Genomic DNA, 15,317 nt, shown 5'->3' with positions numbered 1-15,317 from the left:
CCCAGCGTTTCTCATGATGTACTCTGTATATAAGTTAAATAAGCAGGAAATATTATAATAATAAAAATTGTTTCCCAGAAGATGACAATAAAGTATCTTGTTCTAAAAAGTCAATATAGTACAACAATTTTAAGCAGATGGGAATACAGCGTCCTGAGGAGGAAGTGCCTTTTTCTTACACAAAGTTGTGAAATGGCTCATTACTTGCTCTAGGTCCTGTAGAAAGTCAGCCCTCTATTATTGGTGAAAATGAACTAATGCAGTTTAATAGGTGGAGAAAAGGAAAAAGAATTATCTAGGGTATATTTTGAAATTTTAGCTTCTAAAATGTCAACTCCTTGTTAAAATAACAGTTTCAATATATTACACGTGCTATACGGTATGGATAATACAGCACAGTTTAATCTTTCCTAGGCCTTATGGGACCATGGGTATAAATGTGATTTATGGGAGATAGAAGATGAGTATTTGACTCCTTTTGAACTGTGGTGTTGGAGAAGACTCTTGAGAGTCCCTTGGATTGCAAGGAGATCCAACCAGTCCATCCTAAAGGAAATCAGTCCTGGATGTTCATTGGAAGGACTGATGTTGAAGCTGAAACTCCAATACTTTGGCCACCTAATATGAAGAGCTGACTCATTTGAAAAGACCCTGATGCTGGGAAAGATTGAAAGCAGGAAGAGAAGGGGCCGACAGAGGATGAGATGGTTGGATGGCATCACCGACATGATGGACATGGGTTTGAGTAAACTCTGGGAGTTGGTGATGGACAGGGAGGCCTGGCGTGCTGTAGTCCCTGGGGTCACAAAGAGTTGGACACGACTGAGTGACTGAACAGAACTGAACTGATTTGACTCCTGCTGGGGAATCTAAGGAGCCAGGAAAAAGTCACGGATTGAATAGAAGTCAGGAGATGGCTGTTACGTTGGAGTCCGACATGGCCCAAGTGGGGGAGACAGGGTGCTCCGTGAGCAGGAGGACCCCCTAGGAGCAGTGGGGCTCCCCCCACCCCCCAGGCCCATCTGCCCTCCCTGTATTACTGAAGGCAAGTGAGGCCAAACAATTCCACACGGCTGGAGTTTGTAGCAGACAAGGTTCATTATGGGGCAAAGCAAGGAGAAGGTGGTGGTGATGGGGGCCAACTACTGAGCCTGCATGCCACAACCAGAGAGTCTGTGCCCTGCAACGAAGATCCCACATGACGCAACTAAGACCTGACACAGCCAAATAAATAAATACATATTAAAAAGAAAAAAGAGTATGTGCTTAGTAAGGAGAAAAAGAGGTATGGTTCTTAACCTTATGTTTACAATTTAAAGACTAAACACTAAGTTGACCCTAACACAGTGGCTCTTATGATAGAAACTTGAGTGAATGAATGACTCAGTGGACCAAAAGGTGTTTGCAGGAAGTTCAGATGCTTTAGGAAAAGGGCAGTCACCCATCACCCAGTCGAGTAGTCACAGCTTCAGAGAGGAAGTGGGGCTTGGCTATTTAAAAGAAGACAAATTTCCGGGTAATTTGTGGTGAAGGCAGCATGGGAGCTGGGGATTCATTATAAATCCAAATAGCTATGTGAGGGCTTCCCTGGTAACTCAGCTGGTAAAGAATCTGCCTGCGACGCAGGAGACATGGGTTGGATCCCTGGATGGGGAAGATCCCTTGGAGAAGGAAATGGAAACCCACTCTAGTCTTCTGTATTCTCCATTCCAGCATGGAGAATCCCATGGACAAAGGAGCCTGGTGGGCTACAGTCCATGTGGTCGCAAAGAGGCGGACAGGACTGAGCAACTAAGCCCCCACGCATAGTTATTTCAACATTTAAAGACTTATCTTGGGGACATCTTTGCTGTGTCACTTTTCTGACACACTTTTCTGAGTTGAGTGCCTTTTCAAATGCTGACCGATACCTTGTGAAACTGCTCTGGCTCTGACATTCCCCTTTCCGTTTGGGCTGGGAAGACAGAGGAAGGGCCCTGCCGGTCAGGGTCACGCGTTTCCGCTGGAGCGCTGCCTTGACCTGGATGGCTGGCGTGGCCCGCCTCTGGTTCTGCACTGACAGCGTTGTCACAGGCACGTGCGGCCCGTTCCTCCGCTCTGTTTCCGAAAAGAGCTCGGGGCGGCGCGGGGACACTTCCTCCTCCTGGAAAAGAGACCAGCTCGGCCTCTGGGAGGGGGCTCCAAGCCTTCCAGTGTGGTGGATACCCCCTCCCGCCCCCCAACCCTCCTGTCTGCTGTCCCAGGGCTCCCGGGCCTCGGCCTCCTCTGTGGAAAAAGGCTGGTCTTCCTCGAAACCGACGACAGTGTGAACCCAGCAGTGGGGCCTGAGCGCGTGCGCCCGGACGTGGTGCTAAGTCTTCACACGGGATGGGAATTCCAGGGGTAAATTTTGGGGTTCCTGGTCTGGAGCTGTCCCCCTCCTTGTGCACGGACTTTGGGGGTTCAGTAGGGAACTGGCCAAAACAAAGTGAGTCACTAGAGTCCAAAGGGGTAGCTCTCCCACCGGGTTCCCATCCACGTGACGCTCCCGGCACCTCCTCCGTGCGCGCTCCGGGGAGAGTGTGGCGAGTGCTCCGCACGCCGGATGGTCCCAGCCTCTCCCCCGACCCCGCGCAGTCCTGAGCTCCCCGCCCGCCCCGCCCACATCCCCGCTGACCCGCAGCCCCGCCCGGAGCCCTGCGCGCCCGCGGGGCGTGGAGAGGTGGAGGCTCCGCCCGCGCCCCACCCACGGGCCAGGCCCCGGGGCCCTGTCGCGGCCGCGGGGCGGGCGGAGCCAGTGCCCGGGTGGCGCGCGCCGCAGCTGTCTCCTCGGGCACCGCGCGGGCCATGGCGTCCCCAGGGTCCTCGGCTCCCGGCCGGGTGGCGGTGGTCGGCAGGTGAGGGCTCGAACCAGCGTGCCCGGGAGGGTGGCAGGTGGGCGCGGTCGTCATCGCCCGGGGGGCTGGCGGCGCGGCTCCGATGACCCCAGCGCGCCTCCCCACGACTGGGCCGGCCCGGGCGACGGCACGGGGCACAGCTCCGTTCGGGCCCCGCGGCAGCCCGGTTGCTGCGCGATGCGGTTGCGGGCGGAGTTGGGTGATGCGGGCCGGGCGGGGACGGTGGCAGTAGGAGCTGCGAGCCGACGCAGGACTGTCGGACCGCGGGTCCGCACAGGTGTGTTGTTTCCTTTCCTGTCCGAGGGATGGGCGCGCAGAGGGGCGGCGGGGCCGCGATCTGGGTCAGGCGGGGCGCGGGCGCGGCGGGAGGGTCTCGCGCGCTCGGGCCTGAGGCTGTCGCTGGGCGACCCCGCCTGGCCGGGGAGGGGTGGGGACCCACCGCGCGATCCAGATCCAGATCCACGCCTCCTGCATGGCGAGGGCGCCCTATCCCCAGGGCATCCGGGTTCTCCGGGACTTGGGTGTCGGGTTAGCAGCTCAAGTCCCATCCGCGGTTTCCTGGTTGGTGCTCCATCCTCTTTTAAAACTCCTGCAGTTTTCATTTTTAAAAGAAGTCGTCCACGTGCACCTTTCCGTTGGTAAGCTGGCATAGCGAACTACCCACTGGTCGGTACTTGTTTTTGGTCATCAGGCACACCTTCTGGGAGGCTCGGTGTCGGGTTACTCTGCCAAGGGACTGGCCTGCCTGACCAGTCACAGCGCGTCCTGAGAATAAGTCGTGTCCGGGCCCCTCCTTGAAGCCCCTTCGAGGAAGGGGTCAGGGTGATTTGTGTCAGCTTTCTTTGCAGGGAGCAGTGGCCTTACCTGTGCCTGTGTGCTTTCCAGGCACGAGTGCTACCGGCTGCCTCTTGAAGGGATATAAAATATATAAGAAAGTGCACTTTGTCCTGGGCGTGGTGACTTTGCATGCCTTGCAGCCTTTGTCACGGTCAAGTGTGTATCAACCACAGGCTGGGACTGGCCTGCTTGCTGGCACCCAACAGTGTTCAGTGGAGTGTAGAGTTGACTGTACAGGGGACCCTTGGACCACTGGCAGGTGGAGGGCACCCACCTGTCCATTCCCACCAGAGAAGCCAGGGTAATTTACCGTCAGTTCCTCTGCATCAGTGGTACCCAACTGAAGATCCCAAGTTTTGTAGGATTTACCATTTTAAAAAGCCTGCTTATAGGTGGCCCCCGGGAGTCCAGCTCCTGTTGTTCCAGGGTCTACTATGCCCTTCTCCAGCTCTGATTGTTGTGCAAAGGAGCTGTGTCTGGGAAGTTTATTTCCAATTCCCCAGGGGAGGCTGACAAGGAATTAAGTTGATTGACTGCAAGAAAATGCAGAAAGCGAAGAGGAACTAAAGATCCTCTTGATGAAAGTGAAAGGAGAATGAAAAGTTGGCTTAAAACTCAACATTCAAAAGACTAAAATCATGGGATCTAGTTCCATCACTTCATGGCAAATATATGGGGAAACAGTGGAAACAGTGACAGACTTCATTTTTTTGGTCTCCAAAATCACTACAGATGGTGACTGCAGCCATGAAATTAAAGACACTTTCTCCTTGGAAGAAAAGCTATGACCAACCTAGACAGCATATTAAAAATCAGAGACATTACTTTGCCAACAAAGGTCCATCTATTCAAGGCTATGGTTTTTCCAGTAGTCATGTATGGATGTGAGAGTTGGACTATAAAGTAACATGAATGCCGAAGAATTGGTGCTTTTGAACTGTGGTGTTGGAGAAGACTCTTGAGAGTCCCTTGGACTGCAAGGAGATCCAACCAGTCCATCCTAAAGGAAATCAGTCCTGAATATTCATTGGAAGGACTGATGTTGAAGCTGAAACTCCAATACTTTGGCCAACTGATGCGAAGAACTGACCCATTTGAAAAGACCCTGATGCTGGGAAAGATTGAAGGCAGGAGGAGAAGGGGCCAACAGAGGATAAGATGGTTGGATGGCATCACCGACTCGATGGACATGAGTTTGAGTAAGCTCTTGAGTTGGTGATGGACAGGGAGGCCTGGCGTGCTGTAGTCCCTAGGATGGCAAAGAGTCGGACAGGACTGAGTGACTGAACTGACTGACTGAACCTCCCATACCTTTAACACCTCAGGAAGCAGCCATCTCCACTTCTGGGGTGGCCCTGCTTCCCTTCCCTTCTCCCTTCCTCCTCCCTCTCCTCTCCTGTCCCTTCTGGCCCCTTTCTCTCTCCTGTCTGCCCTCCTGTACCTCTTGTCTTTCTCTCTCTCAACCCTATAGGTGGCTGGGGAGTGTGAATTAACTGCTAAAACCTGGTTAAGTTTTTTTACTTCATTCTTGGGTTTCAACAAACCAGTACAGGGGCCTGGGTTCCATCCTTGGTCAGGGAACCGGATCCTGCATGCCTCAACTAATACCTGGTGCAGTCAAGTACATAAATAAATATATATAAAAAAATAGCATCTCCCTTGTGGGATTGTTTTCAGATTAATAGAGATAAGACGTGTACAGTTTTAACATCATCATCTCGAGTGTTGGTGGTGGTAGGAAAAACTGAGGAGGCGGGGGAGATGCTGTCTCTTTTCTCTGGGTCTGGGATTCAGCCAACACTGGTCAGTTGGGGGTCCCTGGCACGTGGACGCCCTGCCCCTCCCTGCTGCCCCTGGGTCTGGGGGGCACTGCAGTGAGGACCCAGGACCTCCTATGTGGAAGCTACATTTTAAGTGGATGCTGCTGTCAAAACATGGAGTTGTAAGCCATCAGGTGTTTCAGTAACAGGATGCTGTGTGCTCTGAGATGCCCCCTGGGCTGGCACGAGCTGACCTGTGCCTCTGCCTTCTTTCCCTGCAGCGGGCTCATTGGGCGGAGCTGGGCCATGCTATTCGCCAGCGGGGGCTTCAGGGTCAAACTGTTCGACATCGAACCTCGGCAGGTGACCGACGCGCTGGTCAGCCTCAGGTGAGTCCCCAGCATGTGCGGAGGCCCTGCAGCCTCAGCCCGTCTGTTCGAGCCCTCGAGGCTGGGGTCCTCCTTCTCCTGTGGGGTCGCGGCCTTGGAGTTGGTGAAACCAGGCTGAATGAGACCTGGATCCACCCCACAGCAGGGGCTCAGACTGTGAGGACGGACTTCTGGGGGTAGAGACATGCGAGGGGGCTGGAGGAGCCCAGTGTAGACTCTCGACTTGCGGCCTGAGTGAGCCAGTTCTGTGTCACATGCCTGGGATCTGCACCGGCCCTCCGCTGTGGGCACAGAGGTCCTGAGGTCCTCAGGTGTGTTCTTACCTGTTGCTCTGCATGGCAGGACTGGGATTAACTGGGATGAGTGTTGTCTGAGGTGTGAGAGTGTGCAGACCTAGCAGATGCTGAGCATTGAGCCCACAGAGGGTGGCGTTTTAGGGACCACCTCAGGAAGAAAAAGAATAGGAACCGGAGGAAAAAGGGTGAGACAGGGAGACCAAAGACAGAAGGACAAACTAATTCACAGGTTGCCCTGCTATGATGCCATCACTGATCACGGCTCTGATCATCTCAGGCATTGTCAGGTAGTTACTCTCCTGGTTGGGGGCATAGCTGTGAGCATTAATTTGAATGTGCATTTTGTGTAACAGAAGATACTTTATCATTGGCTCTTTGAGAAGACAAATATATAGGGCATGATGTCAGGCTCTAGGCCTCAAGAAATTACATACCTTAGGCCAACTTCGTTGTGTAGCAGATAAGAACCCAAAACCCAGAGAAGTTAAAGTTGCTTCTTACATAGAGTAACAGGTAGCTGGTGACTAGGTGAAACAGCTTTTGAATTGTGATGCTGGAAACTTCTGAAAGCCCCTCAGATGGCAAGGAGATCAAACCTGTCAATCCTAAAGGAAATCAGTGCTGAATATTCATTGGAAGGACTGATGCTGAAGCTGAAGCTCCCAATACCTTGGCCATCTGATGTGAAGAGCCAACTCACTGGAAAGACCCTGATGCTGGGAAATATGGAAGGCAGGAGGAGAAGGGGACAACAGAGGATGGGATGGTATCACCAACACAATGGACAGGAGTTTGAGCAAACTCTGGGAGATAGTCAAGGACAGAGAAGCCTGGTGTGCTGCAGTCCATGGGGTCGTGAAGAGTCAGACACAACTGAGCGACTGAACAACAACAGATGAAACATCAATTGAAAGAAACAAAAACCAAAAAAGGAAACAACCACCATAAAGCTAAACACTCCCCAATGCTTTGTTCTGTGCCATTAGGGAAGGAGGGGGACTTGGCACACGGACCTCTGTTTCCAGGCATATGCCACTCACCAGGGATACGTGGATGAACAAGACAGAGCTAGTCCTACACATCAGGACAAGTTCAGTCTGGTGATCCTACCGTATGAATTCTCATAGTGAATTCTCCCCACAAGGCAAGACCTCATGTGGCCGCAAAGCCTAAAATACTACAATGTGGCTCTTTACAAAAGATTCTCAACCCACATGTTTAAAAGTTGAGATTCTGGTCTCCACTCCTGATGGGTGGGCCTTCCCAAACCAAGCTGTTCTCTGACCCCAGTGCATGTCCTGAAACTCAGCTCAAGCCCTGAGACAGCATCATGTCTGGCAGGTGGGAGTCTCCATCCCACAGGGCTGCCCCACCCCTGACACTTAAAACTCCAGCTCAGTCCAGTTGTCATCTGTGCTCCCAATCTACTGGCTGTAGTTCCTACCATCCCTTCTTGGGTTTACTTTACTGGCTAGAGTGGCTCCCAGACTCAGGAGACCAGTTACTCAGTGGATTACTGGTTTTTTAAAAATGGAATTAGGGCTACTGCAACCAAGCAACTCAAGCTTGGGACTTGAACCCATGGTCTTTTAACTGAGATCACACACCTGGTCTCGAGACTTAAGAAACTCAGGTTCTTTATGTCTCCTTGAGAATTTAGTGAGAGACAAAGCGATTGGGAAGTGGATTTATTTAGAGAGAAACATACTTCACAGACAGAATGGGGGCCATCCCAGAAGGCGAGAGCCACCCCAGGGTAGAGGATTGTTAAAGCTTTCATGTGCTCAGTCGTGTCTGACTCTTTGCAACCCCACAGTCTGTAGCCCTCCAGGCTCCTCTGTCTGTGGAATTCTCCAGGCAAGAATACTGGAGCCAGTTGCCATTTCCTTCTCCAGGGGATCTTCTGGACCCAAGGATCGAACTCTGGTCTCCTGCATTGCAGGCAGATTCTTTACTACTGCAACACTTTACTTATTTTATAGGGGTGGGTAATTTCATAGGCTAATGAGTGGGAGGAGTATTCCAGCTCTTTTGGGGAAGGGATGGGGACTGTCATGGCACCTGGGGGTGTGTCACTTAGCATGCTGATGTGTTAGAATGATTGCCTGCAATGTGGGAGACCTGGGTTTGATCCCTGGGTTGGGAAGATCCCCTGGAGAAGGGAAAGGCTACCCACTCCAGTATTCTGGCCAGGAGAATTCCATGGACGTTGCAAAGAGGTGGACACAACTGTGTGACTCACTTTCACACACTGAGGCTCAGGGTCTAGTGGAAGTCAACTTGCCTGCCATCTTGGACCTGTTTGGTTTGGTTCTTATCTGTTTATGTCGTGTCCTTGGGCTGTGTCATTGTTTTAAAGGTTTTGCCCTTCCCTCCTGTTTCACTTCCAATCAACAGCAGGATGAAGAAATACACAGGAGACGTGGGGGGCGGGGAGCTTTCCTGCCCTCTGGTGTCCCCTCTCCCTAAATATCCACCTGTTCAACCTGGAGGCTCTCTGAACTCCCTCTTTGGGTTTTTTGGTGGCTCTGACACTTAGACACTATTGATTAAATCACTGGTGATTGTATTCAAGACTCCAGCTCCTCTCCCTCTCCTGAGGTCAGGGGCAAGACTTCAAGTGCTGGCCCTGAAATTACTGGGTTGGTGACACAAGCAACTAGGCCTGTCCTGAGGTGCTTTCAAAAGTCACCTCATTAACATAACAAAAGACACTTTATCGCTCCCCACAGGAGATGTTCCAAGGAGTTTTAGGAGCTCTGTGTCAGTTCTTTGAATACCAGTTCAAACATGTATGTCACAACATCACAATAGTAATTGATGCTAAGATGAAAATATTAATATTAACACATTTTGTGGTGGTTTATCCCTATTGTTTACTCACTAAGTTGTGTCCTACTCTGTGACCCCATGGACTGTAGCTCGCCTGTCTATGGGATTCTCCAGGCAAGAACACTGGAATGGATTGCCACTTCCTTCTCTAGAGGATCTTCCTGAGTCAGGGATCAAACCCACATCTCCTGCATTACTGCTGAGCCACCAGGTTTATCACTGTAGGGGTGGAGAAATGGTCCTTTCTTTGCTTCTAGGTTCTTTGGGTGATCTGAGAATTAAACTGGTGTAAGGCAGATGAATAGGAGAAAATCAAATGTGATTGATTCTATGTGGATGGGAGCCCCGTGAAGCACTGGGGGCCCACAGGGAAGAGAGGGGCTGAGGCTTCTGTAAGGCCTGGTGGGTGGAGGGGCGGTCAGGATGTGGGGAGGCGGAGGAGGCCTTTCCCAGGAGGGAGAGGAGACCTAGGGAGAGGAGACCTGGCCTGCTGTGTGGGTGTTTCTCTGGTGAAACACTCTTCTGACCCAGGCCCCCCAACCCCCAAAGTATAAACGTAGGCAGTTGAAGGCAAGTTCAGGAGAAGCTCCTGAACCTGCTGGGTTTTGATTGCCTTTAGGTCAGAACAGTCCTTGTGCCAAGGTGGCATCTTTTGGGGTGAAAAAACCCACTCCCCTTCATTTCCTTGTGTGTTTGGTGATCTGTGAGCTCGCATGCATTGGCTCTAATCTGTGGAAACCCTGGGCCTGCATGGGTCCTGGTGAGGTGCAGTGTGAATGCCCCGCGGGGGGTTTTCTCGGCCACTCACCTGTCTGGGGACAGACTGGGGTCTGACATTGTCTCCTTTACGCCTGACCTGGGGTCCCAGACCCAGGTCCCCCCTACATGTACCCTCAGGGCAACCCTGCCTTTTGCTGGTTTCAGTTCTTTCATTTTTTTAGTTGATAAATATTTTTTAATGAAACAACTCCTTTTTAATTTCTAGGTTTTCTCTTTTTTTTTATTTTTTTTTTACAATTTATAAATGTTTATTAAACATCAGTAATTTTTACAAAGTTAGGTTTTCTCTTTTTAAAATTGTTATTCAGTCGCTCAGTAATGTCTGACTGTTTGCGACCCCATGGACTGTAGCATGCCAGGTTCCCTGTCCTTCACAGTCTCCCAGAGTTTGCTCAGACTCATGTCCATTGAGTCAGTGATGCCATCCAACCATCTCATACTCTGTTGCCCCCTTCTCCTCCTGCCTTCAGTCTTTCCCAGCATCAGGGTCTTTTCCAGTGTGTCAGTTCTTCGCAAAGTATTGGAGCTTCAGCATCAGTCCTTCCAGTGAATACTCAGGACTGATTTCCTTTAGGATTGACTGCTTTCATCTCCTTGCTGTACAAGGGACTCTCATGAGTCTTCTTGAACACCACAGTCCAAAAGCATCAATTCTTTGGTGCTTAGCCTTCTTTGTGGTCTAGCTCTCACATCTGTACCTGACTACTAGAGAAACCATAGCTTTGATATATGGACATTTGTTGGCAAAGTAATGTCTCTGCTTTTTAATAAACTGTCTAGGTTTGTCATGGCTTTTCTTCCTAGCTGTGGAATTCATATAGTTTTCACATGTCACAAAGTACTCCCAAGCATTTAAAAATGTAAAAATCACCCTTATCTCTCAGGGCAATAGTGGACTCTGGTTTGCTGACTGATGTACTTTTCAGTTCCGTTATAGTTTCATCTCTTATATTGTAGATCCAGTTCCACTGCACCTGTAACCAAGAGAAAACTAAGATCCCTAGTTGAAAAGTTCTTTGTCCTATCTCTTGGGGATATTTATATTGATAGTCTTTATTGTTTAAGTGTATCATGAAAGAGTTTGGCCACTTTTTAAAGTCCTTTCAGGCATCAAGGAGAACATTGGGAAATTGTAAATAAGGTTTTCTTTTTCTTAGGCTAGATTAAAGGCTTTCCTATAATATTTTCCTACTGCTTTGCTTAATTAAGAAGTAATATTTTAAGTATTATTGGTGGCCAGTTAGTTTGAGCTTTTGGATATCAGCCTAAGATTTTTGAACCAAGGAACAAACAAACAAACAACACCCCTTCCAAAAATTATTTAGCAGCCTTATTTAGGAAAAGCAAATGTCCTGAATTATGTGTCTTTCCTCATGAGTGGCTTTCTTTCTAGACCCACCCCTCTCCCCCCACCACATGTAAGCTGACTGCACTTTAATGTGCAGAACTGGTTGTGCTTCTCTGGCAGGAAGCAGGATTTCAGGGTATCTCGTGACACCTCTGCTCAAGTTTTTGCTGGCAAAGCCGCCAGGAGGATAGACTGTGAGTCGTGTCTCCTCACCCTCCTGATACTCAATTTTAGGTCTTATGACTTGTGTAAGGCCACCTACATCCCTTTTTTTTTTTTAAGAAGCAGCAGCATAAACAGTGTATTTTCCCGACTAGATTGAATTGACTGGTGTTTGGGGAGAATGGATACATGTATGTGTGGCTGAGTCCCTTTGCTGTCCACCTAATCTTTTTCTAACAGAGTGGGAAAACGAGTCTCTTAAAACCTCATGTATTCAAACTGGTAACAGAAGGGGAACTTGACCGTGGAAAAGCCTATTAGCAGATGTTTCGCTGCTTGGCTTTTGTTCTCCAGCGAATGCGCAATGCTTGGCCGATGTTAGGGCTCAAGAATTTGAGAGAGTGGTTGCATTTCAAGAAGAAAAACACAGGTGGAGTAAACAAAGTTGAAATGTGGACTCAGATTGGGAGTGTTTTGTTTCTCATGACTTGTGTTGAGTTTCATTTCCACGTGGTGACATGCCAGGCTCATCTCTCTCGGGACCAGGACCCCAGCCTGGGCCGTGGTGACATCTGAGTGACAGCCCCACGTGGGGGCAGAGGGCCAACTGCCCATCTGCCTGAAGCCTTGGCTGAAATCGCCATCTTTGGGTGAACTCTGCTCATGTCTCAACTACCATCTCTGTCATGTGGAGATGGTCATTCTGAACTTGAGTCACTGAAAATGGATCTGCTTTTCCATTCAGCAGAAGTGGTCTCTAAAAACTGGGTGGCTGCCCTGGGCTCTGTTACCTCGGTAGCTGAACTTCCTATCCTGACAGCTGGGTCTCTGACTCGGTTAACTCACCACCCAGATCTGTGCATTTGCTTCAGCATCTTGAACCTGGATTTGATCTGGATTCCTCTAGACTGGTCTGGTTTGAAGCTGCCTTTTAGTTGTCCATGTAGCTTTGGTTGGAATAATTGAGGTTAATAGATCACAGAATGGCCTCCCATGGCTCCCATCCAAGTCTGCTACAGTCACTGAAAAATGTATGCAGTCTGGGTGTAACTATAGGAAACATGCACAAGACGTTCATGGAGAAATTTTTTTTAATTTAATTAATTACCTTTTATTTTTGGCTGTGCTGGGTCTTCGTTGCAGCACAGGCTTTTCCCTAGCTGTGGTGAGTGGGGGCTGCTCTCTAGTTGCGCTGTGTGGGCTTCTCATCATGGTGGCTTCTCTTGTTTCGGGCATTCTAGGTACACGGGCTCAGTAATGGTGGTTCCCGGGCTCAAGAGCACAGGCTCAGTAGTTGTGGCGCACCGGCTTAGTTGTCCATAGCATGTGAGATCTTCCTGCACCAGGGATCCAACCCAAGTCTCCTTCATTGGCAGGCAGATTCTTTATCACTAAGCCACAAGGGAAGCCATTGTCAAGAGATTTTTTCCAGCTGTATGAAGGCCAGTAAAGAAGAAATAAGTTAGCGGGCAGGAGCCTGTCTGCAGGGATGTAGCCAGGAGTGGCAGGGCAGTGGGTGGCCAGACCTCCCTGGGCTAAGAAGTTCCCAAGTGACCTGAGTGAGGTTGCCAGAAGCTGACTCCAAGGGGCCATGGGTTCCGTGGGTCATTGAACCTGACATATCTGGGTGTTCACGGGCCATGCTGTCCCTTGGCTGTCACTAGGACAGTCCAAATGATTGCTTCACGTCACTTATTGACTCTTCTTCCCAAACAGGAATGGTTTCCCCTTCTCTGATTTGTGAAAATTGTTATTGTTGTTCAGTCACTAAGTCAGGTCCGACTCTTTTCGATCCCATGGACTGCAGCACGCCAGTCTTCCCTGTCCTTCACCATCTCCTAGAATTTGCTCAAACTCATGCCCATTGAGTAGGTGATGCCATCCAACCATCTCATCCTCTGTTGCCCCCTTCTCCTCCTGCCTTCAATCTTTCCCAGCATCAGGGTCTTTCCCAATGAATCGGTTCTTCGTATCAGGTGGCCAAAGTATTGGAGCTTCAGCATCAGTCCTTCCAGTGAATATTCAGAGTTGATTTCCTTTAGGATTGACTGGTTGGATCTTGCTGCATCAGTTCTTCAATGCTCAGCCTTCTTTATGGTCCAACTCTCACATATGCTAATTGTACACTTAAAACTGGGGGAGAAGCCAGAGTACTTTGTCTCTGGCTGGTAGGGTGAGGAGTGACTGCTCTTGGGTTCGGGGAGTCAAGCCAACGTCCCCGTCCTGTGGGCTCCAGGCGTGTGGACACATGTGTTCCCTGGGCGGGAGGGGTGTGAAGGCTCACACAGGATTAAGTAGGGTGTGGACACAGGAATGTGAGTTCTGGTCACTTCTCCCTGTGAGGTTTCCCTCGGGCAGTGGGTCTGCACACGCAGATCCCCCGGTCTTTTGGGGCACAGACAGAGGGATGGTCTGCCTGCAGCGCACTGGCCTTTATCTGCCTCTGGGGAGGTTTTCAGGTTGAGGTGTCCGAGGTGCTGGGCCGGTCACCCACGTGAGTAAGTGCTGTGTTGGGGACTGCAGCCGTCGGCAGACTGGGGACCGGGCCCTGTGCTTTCAAGCAGAAGTCTCAGTTCAGTTCACTCAGTTGTGTCCAACTCTGCGACCCCGTGGACTGCAGCACGCCAGGCCTCCCAGTCCATCACCATCTCCCGAAGCTTGCTCAGACTCATGTCCATCGAGTTGGTGATGCCATCCAACCATCTCATCCTCTGTCGGCCCCTTCTCCTGCCTTCAATCTTCCCCAGCATCAGGGTCTTTTCCAATGAGTCTCTTCTTCTCATCAGGTGACTGAAGTATTGGCGCTTCAGATTACTGACCAAACTGATCACATGGACTACAGCTTTGTCTAACTGGATGAAACTATGAGCCATGCCGTGTAGGGCCACCCAAGATAGATGGGTCATAATGGAGAGTTCTGACAAAATGTGGTCCTCTGGAGAAGGGAATGGCAAACCACTTCAGTATTCTTGCCTTGAGAACCCCATGAACAGTATGAAAAAGCAGGTCTGGAGCTCCTGTTTTTAATAAAAAGCTTGGTATTCTGCCTCTTTCCCTCCCACACACACTTCAAAGACATTAAAAATGATAAAAATGAGATGAATGAATGAAAAAAGTATCCACACAGTGTTCCACTGCAGGAGCCAACAGGGCCCCTTGACAGGGTCCAGGGCTGGGAGCCCCCCTCCCCCACCCCCCAGGCTGGCCTCTTGTCTCCTGGCTGGCCTCTGCCCTGGGCCTTTGTGGGTTAGGCCAGGTCACCTTACATTCATGAGCTTGGTCCTCCTGGTTCTGACTTCCCAACTCTTTCCCGCCATCAGCAGCTATCTCTGCACCTCAGACCTTAAGGAAGAGGTGGGGAATGGAGAACTCTGCCGGAAACCCTCCTGGGGACTCCATGACAGGCTGACAGTGAGGTGCCAGGAATACCTTGAAATAACTAAAAGCCTATGTTGTTGTAGTTTAAAATTTTTTATTAAAGAAAAACATGCATAAAGACAACTATCACTGCAGAGTGTATATAACCCAATCCCTCATTCTCCAGTCCGCTGTCCCGATCTGACCTGGGAACACAGTCTTCTGTTTGGGAAATATTTGTGGGGGTTTTTTTGAGAAGTTATCATCTTCTTAAATGAGTAAATGCTGCTTTTGAATAAAGTCTCAAAAACAGAAATATATTATAAAAAATCACCATATGTACCCTATACTGATCATTGTTAACATTTCTTTTTCTCCTAATTCAAAACGTAATTTTGCTCCTTAGGAGGCAAGTATCTTTTGAGTCCTGGGCGGTGCTCCACTGCCCTCTAGAGGTGAAACTTGTGCACTGCAGTCACCTGACCAGGTAGTAGCGTATGAGGCCGAGAAGCTGGCTGAGCGTCTCACCTTTCCCAGGTGTTCCCTGCAAAGCTTGAGGCAGAAGTTCTAGAATACTCAGTGTAAAATATTGGAACTAGTGGAACTAGTGTTTTGTGTTTTTTCTTTGGCTAATATACTATAACTCTTCCAAATCATTTATATGACAAAAACCTCAGAGA

The 15,317-nt window shown here is 49.9% G+C and overlaps 1 protein-coding gene across 3 annotated transcripts in view; it reads left to right on the top strand.

The window, feature by feature from the left end:
* Window positions 1–2,726: 2,726 nt before the first annotated feature.
* CRYL1 (crystallin lambda 1) overlaps window positions 2,727–15,317 on the top strand; it is a 52,891-nt gene continuing 40,300 nt past the window's right edge. For 2 of the 3 annotated variants that reach the window (XM_055426414.2, XM_055426413.2), the window contains exons 1-2: window positions 2,727–2,876; window positions 5,755–5,862. In XM_055426414.2, the coding sequence (XP_055282389.1) occupies window positions 2,827–2,876; window positions 5,755–5,862 (158 nt within the window). In that variant the 5' untranslated portion in view covers window positions 2,727–2,826. The remainder of the gene's footprint in view (window positions 2,877–5,754; window positions 5,863–15,317) is intronic. The other variant, XM_088842682.1, reaches the window with a different exon arrangement.

This window comes from Moschus berezovskii, chromosome 13 (assembly GCF_049115385.1).
Source record: "Moschus berezovskii isolate FMDL1 chromosome 13, NW_MosBer_1.0, whole genome shotgun sequence".
NCBI lineage: Eukaryota > Metazoa > Chordata > Mammalia > Artiodactyla > Moschidae > Moschus > Moschus berezovskii.
The sequence above is the reverse complement of the archived record's forward strand: the minus strand, read 5'-3'. Positions and strand labels throughout refer to the sequence as shown.